Source organism: Glandiceps talaboti, chromosome 1 (genome assembly GCF_964340395.1).
Source record: "Glandiceps talaboti chromosome 1, keGlaTala1.1, whole genome shotgun sequence".
Lineage (NCBI taxonomy): Eukaryota > Metazoa > Hemichordata > Enteropneusta > Spengelidae > Glandiceps > Glandiceps talaboti.
This window is the reverse complement of record NC_135549.1, coordinates 15018324-15024604: the sequence shown is the minus strand read 5'-3', so window position 1 is coordinate 15024604 and position 6281 is coordinate 15018324. Positions and strand designations below refer to the sequence as shown.

Here is a 6281-nt window from a genome sequence, read left to right as displayed (position 1 = left end):
AGTAACATCATTGAGCATCAAACACTTTACATGATATCATGAAAACCAACAGAAGTGTTTTAGTCTGACATACATTTCATATCGACCAGAAGGATTTGGTTTGGATCCAGGATTGACAGGAGTTCAGGCTTACAATCAAGGTAATCTCATTTGTTCCAGTGGCACGTGGTTTGGGGGAAATGTGATTTTTGGTCACAGCGCATGTAAAATGTTCATAGAACAGTGCATGTGTAATGCATGGTTTTTAGGTCCTGTGTATAAGTAATGCATGTTCATAAATCAATCTGTGTTACACATATTCATAGGTCAGTGTATGTGTGTAATACAACTAAAGGGTTTTCCCCGCTTGCCACAATCATTTAAGGCATCTATATCAATTGTAACAGTAGAGTCATATTTGTTTTACATGTAATTATCAGCCCTGTACATGGCATGTCTCAATGTAATAAATCTGTAACCAAAGTGCTCAATGTCCTAGATAACTGACATTGTTTACAAATTGACTACAGTTAGAAAGGCTACATGCTAGTCTTATAGTTAAACCAATTTTATTTTTATATAGATATAGATAATCAGTTACGGAACAATGAAATTTGTTTGCCCATTGATAACTGACATTGTTTACAAATTGACTACAGTTAGAAAGGCTACATGCTAGTCTTATAGTTAAACCAATTTTATTTTTACACTTGATATGGATGCTATAGACGATTGTATAGCAAGCAGGAAAATGCTTTATTAGTTGGGTGTTACAATGTAAAAGTGGTACATATTCATAGATCCATGTATGTATAACATGTTCAAAAGTGTGCATGCAGAGTATATTCATATATATGTTGGTGTATTTGTAATACACGTTCATACCAACACACACTATTCATCGAATCACACACACAAAAAACTGACACCGACAAAGTTGTGCTTTCATAACAAACAAGTAGAATATATTCTCCCTTGTCAGTACAACAGGTTGTACATGAAGTGAAGAAAGCCATTTATGATAAGGGTTTCTTGACTACATAAGTGTAAGGCCATATACTCCAGTAGTAGGAGTTGTTGTCTAGCTAGGAAAGCTAGCTTGTAAGTAAAGAAAACTCTCAAACGCTATCATATGTCAATTCTTCACAAAGCTACCTTTCCTGTCCTTGTCATGTTTTTCCTCTCCCTTTACAATCCACCCTTTATGTTTACTTCCAAATACAGTTTCCAGAACATGTTGAAAGCAGAGAACAATGCCTTAGAGTACACTATACAATTAAAGCAAGCAATGAGTTATTTTGAGCACTACATCTAGCTCATGTCCACGGCCACCTTTTCCCCTCCCTACTGACCCTCCTTCCCTTCGTAAATAGTGAAATGCATCGCTTTCAGGAGTCAAAATGGTCAATGAACACTTTTTCTTTTTTTTTCTTTTTTTAAATCTTTACAAGCTGGGTAAACTTTTGCCATTTCTGTCTCATATCCCTTTATATGCTGTGTTACTGAGCACGTGCACACCTATCAAATGCAACGAACTTCTGGTGAAAATATTCGCACATCAAATCAATATGTGTTATACATGTACATGAATTGCCTCTTTTCTAACTTTTTTCCAGTCCTGTCAGCATGTTTGTAAATAGTCACCATTTATGACAATTGTAAGAGGGTTTTTACACTTTCAAAAAATGAACCCTACATACTAGTACTTCTTCCTAAACCCTTCAATTATTTTCATGGGTTGCGTGCATTCCATGGCAAAAGTTCCCCATTCTACCAAGCAGATACATACCCCTTCCTCATACAAAAGCACACCTTTGAAAGAGCTCACCAACACTTGACAGAAAAACAAGCCTGAAAGCCACTAATTGAGATAATAACAGTTATGCCTGCAGCTTTTCCCAACACCTACTATTTGTGCTATTTTTTTTTTTTAACTTTTTTTAATGTGAATGATTAATGCTTCTAGATACGGCTGTGTTTAATATTTGGTGTGTGTATATATACTTGAATATGCTACGATAATTGTTTATAAGTTTTTTACCAAAAGAAACACTAGCAACAGAATAAAAAGAAATTATATCTCATCAAAGTCAGAATAAATAATTTAATTACCAACTTCTATTAGCAAATCATCAAGGTATAATATTTTTAGTGCCTTTCTTTCAAAACTCTTCTGCTTACTCCATCAAAATTCAGTTTTAGGACAGTACCCATTTTCGTTCGATGTGTGCTCTTATTTTTTTAGAAGTCGGTATTTGTGACCTTTACAAGTTGGGGGTAAGAACACTATAGGTTCAAATTGCCATACAACATGGTCTGAAACTACCAGACTCTTTGTCTATGCACAATTAACTACCCTCATGGGAGCAATTGAAAAGTTCCAAAAGCATTTTAACTCGCACTGTTTTGTGTTTTAAGTTTCCATAACAGTATTATTTGATTATTAAGTGTACTGAAAGCAGGACAACAATCAATCTTTGATATCTCACTAAATTTCCAACAACTCAATTCACTGACCACATAAAGATACTTTTAATTTACGGTTAGAAGGGCAAAAAGCAGTAATTTATGAAATTTACGTTTACCTGGAACACAAATTTTTTTTTTTTAATATGATTCAAATTTAAGAATACAATGAAAAAAATTCTGACATGGTGAAAAGAGTAAGGCTTAAATTGAGTCATTCAGTCAAGCTCTAAGCAGAAGTGATTTTTTTTCATATTGACCGTATCACTGATGTCAGACATCTTGGATGTCAAATATGGCGACATGATTTGTTACTAGTAATCAACCATTCATACCCCGAATGTGGCACATCAGCACACAGGTACAGTTTACGACAGTACATGGTGTGTACTTGGCAGTGACTCACTGAATTGACAAATTGTTTACTGTTTAAATTCAAAGGTAAAGCTGAGATGTGAAATCTTGTCATGACTAATACACAACAATCGAGAGGTACTGTTCTACCATCCTTTCAACTTTCATAAAAATGGCCACATTCTTTTCATCTTTATGACTGATTTCGTTTCATCTTTTACCCAAAATATAAGAAATGAGATTTCATCACATATTTATGACTCAGAATTCTTGGCTGCCAGCCAAGTCTCCATTCGTACAAGTTTATGGGCAAATGGCACATATTCAACAAGTCATATTTGCCTTATTTGGTATTATTACATCACCATGTTGCCAAATATGGTATGCTAACCAGGTTTGCCATATTTGGACAAAACCATCAAATTTTAATGACATTACAAATTATGTTTCCATTAGAGTGTAACATCAATAATTCATCCTTAGGCACAAAATCTATTTAATTATTTCTTTTTTTTGGTAATTTGGTTACTTTTTTTGGAAGGCAATACTGATCTTCCAGCAAACTGACAATATTTGAACATACTTTTTTTCCATTCGGTTGAAACTTCAAATGCAAAAATACTTCAAAACGGTTGTTTCAACTGGCAGTATACAACTGTTACAGTAAACTAGGTAACTTGTACAATAATGCCACATCTGACTGCTAATGATATATTTAAAAGTTTGTGAAAAATCTGACATAAACTAAGATACTGACCTGACCTATGACATCAACAATAATGGCAGTGACACGTATAGCAGATGTGGCATACATTCTCAAAAAGTATCTATCGTTCCAAAACATAGTTACGTCCTTTTAAATTCCATGAATTGATCTTTCAGGGCTCACCACATTTTGAACTTATCTTTCTCTGAAACCTTGCTCAAAATAAAAAAAATCCTTTCAAAAAGTGTACAAATGTCCCATCACTTTTTTTTTTAATTTTATGATTTTGGTCAAATAAGTAAAATACTACTTTTTCCAATTATTTGTAGTGGTAACACAGTCAATCAAATACTTAAAATGGTGATAATGTTGAAAAAAAAAGGTTGGGTTTAGTTTCCCATAAATACACTCGTTACAGGTATTGAGAAATATATGGGTGTTTGGGGGACAATTAAATTTTGTGGGGTTTTTTAATGTCGACGAACATTTCTGTTGTGTTTGAGAGATAACTGAAAGTTGTCAACCCTCTTGGGCTCACAGATTTTGTTTAGGCCACAGAGTTGTGTCTACTTCATACAAAATGTTCAAATCCTGTTTGTGTTGACTGACTGACTGACTGTCCGTCCGTCTGTCCGTCTGTCTGTCTGTCTGTCTGTCTGTCTGTCTGTCTGTCTGTCTGTCTGTCTGCATGTGTGATTTGTATATATGTGTGTGTGCATCTTTGTGTTTGCATCTATGTAAATGTGTGTGTGTGTGTTTGTTTGTTTGTTTGTTTGTTTGTTTGTGTGTTGTCTGGTTGATGTTCTATGTAATGAAACACCTGCTACAAAGTTGTTTGTTGATGTACTGAAAATGGCAGTGCATGTGTTACAAAAAGCTCCTCTTGTGACTGGTTATAAATGTTGGGAAAGCCCATCAGACCTGAACTGGCTTTGATCTACCACTACTGACCAAGGATATCTACAGATCTAAGAAAGTTTCCTTGTTCTCCTACTGTTCAGGGCTGTGTTTTTTTACATTCGTTTTCAAGAGTTCACAGTCTATGAGCTTTTCTCCGGTGTCCTGCCCATCTCCACGTTGACTCCACTGTCAGGACTGTCAGTAGAATTGCTCTTCTGTAGAAGTTGGTGAGGCTCCGGACTTCTGAACTTATGTGGGTATTGCGAGGCATCATTGCCATTACCTGTGGGCGATGGGTAATCTTCCACATCTTCCGATTCGGCAATACTGTCAACAACTGAACTGACAACAGCACTGACTATGTCATCACCTACAGATTGTTCTTCAGGGTTTTCAACGGGAATATTTACATCAGTTTGATCCTCTCCCTGTACATGTAATGTTTGCTCCTCGACTGTACTCGTTGTGCTACTGCTTACATCACTCTCAACTTCTTCACTTTCACTCTCACTGTCTGCGTCGCCATTTTGTTTTCTTGTTTCTATGGTTCCTGGCTTGGCCAGTTCACGAACTTCAAAGCTACTATCTCCACTCTCTACTGTACATCCCCTTCCCACACCACCACTTCCAGCTGCCTTTTGGGTCTTGCTGCTGTCTGGGCCTTTCTTCTTTGTGCGTTTTTTATGTTTTCCAACACCTCCTTCCATCTGGGCAATAATGAAATCAGACAATTATAACTGTTAAGATGTGTGACATCATAAATCAAGTCAAGTTCAAATTCTAAATTATACGCTAGCCCTAGCAGGCAATAATTCCATGACCTGGTCCCTACAATTTGGTATACAACACATGTTCACATGTTCCTTACTATTTTGAGTTGCTATGACAACATGAAATCATGAAGCACAACGTACGATTCCCTGCATACACAAAGTAAGATTTCCAGGCTTACCTGTGACTTGAAATATTCCCCTAATCCCTACATATGAGAGATGATTACATTGATTTGCAGATTTCTACAGATTACCACCCATATTTTAAAGTAATAATACAATTAAACTCCTATTCTGAGTGTAAGCTTATAAATCTTTACAATTGAAATGTTGGAAGGTTTAATAAAAAATGTTAACTAAAATGTTAAATTACGTTTTCACTGGATCACTGGGTAGCCTAATAATAAATGAGTTATTACTTACCCTACTGGAAGCCGTATCTGGGATACCCCAAACAGCTGCAGATTTAGCACCATGTCTGTAATATTCATTTGCACTCCTCCCTCTGCCAATTCCCCTGCCTCTCCCTCTTACAGCACCACTAGATACAACACCATAACCTCCCCTGCATCAATCAACAAAACAGGGATTTGGTCAGTAACAATTGAAACTATTACAATCATGATGTTAACACTGACAGTGTCTGGGTTGTTTTCACAACGATTATACAATCAAATACTTTTGTCTGTTTTTAACCAACATGAACAGTACTCATTGTTGGACCAAAATGTCTACCACTAACACCCATTCATTGCTCGACCAACATATCTAACATCGATGCTGGTGATAATTGCCAGACCAATATATTTAACAACTACACTGGCGAACAATGGTGGAGTAACATTACTAACACTACAACCACTGGCACACAATGAGGGATCAACTTGCAAAACACTCACACCAAAAAAAGTGCCCATATTTACTCTTTCTAAGGTGTCTAACAAAGAATTTTAATGTTTTACCTTCTAACAGGTCCACCCATCATGTGAGGCGGTACATGATGACTTCTTCCAAAGCCACTTTTATTACCTGCCCACTCACTAACAACAACACCTGCAACTTCCAGCTTTCCACCACGATTGTTGAATGCTTGCTTTCCTGTA

The 6281-nt window shown here is 36.2% G+C and overlaps 1 protein-coding gene across 2 annotated transcripts in view; it reads right to left on the bottom strand.

Moving 5' to 3' along the window:
• Positions 1 to 925: 925 nt before the first annotated feature.
• LOC144444244 (constitutive coactivator of PPAR-gamma-like protein 1 homolog) overlaps positions 926 to 6281 on the bottom strand; it is a 39810-nt gene continuing 34454 nt past the window's right edge. For both annotated transcript variants that reach the window (XM_078133691.1, XM_078133761.1), the window contains exons 14-16: positions 6141 to 6276; positions 5602 to 5743; positions 926 to 5112 (exon numbers count right to left, since the gene is read on the bottom strand). In XM_078133691.1, the coding sequence (XP_077989817.1) occupies positions 4546 to 5112; positions 5602 to 5743; positions 6141 to 6276 (845 nt within the window). In that variant the 3' untranslated portion in view covers positions 926 to 4545. The remainder of the gene's footprint in view (positions 5113 to 5601; positions 5744 to 6140; positions 6277 to 6281) is intronic.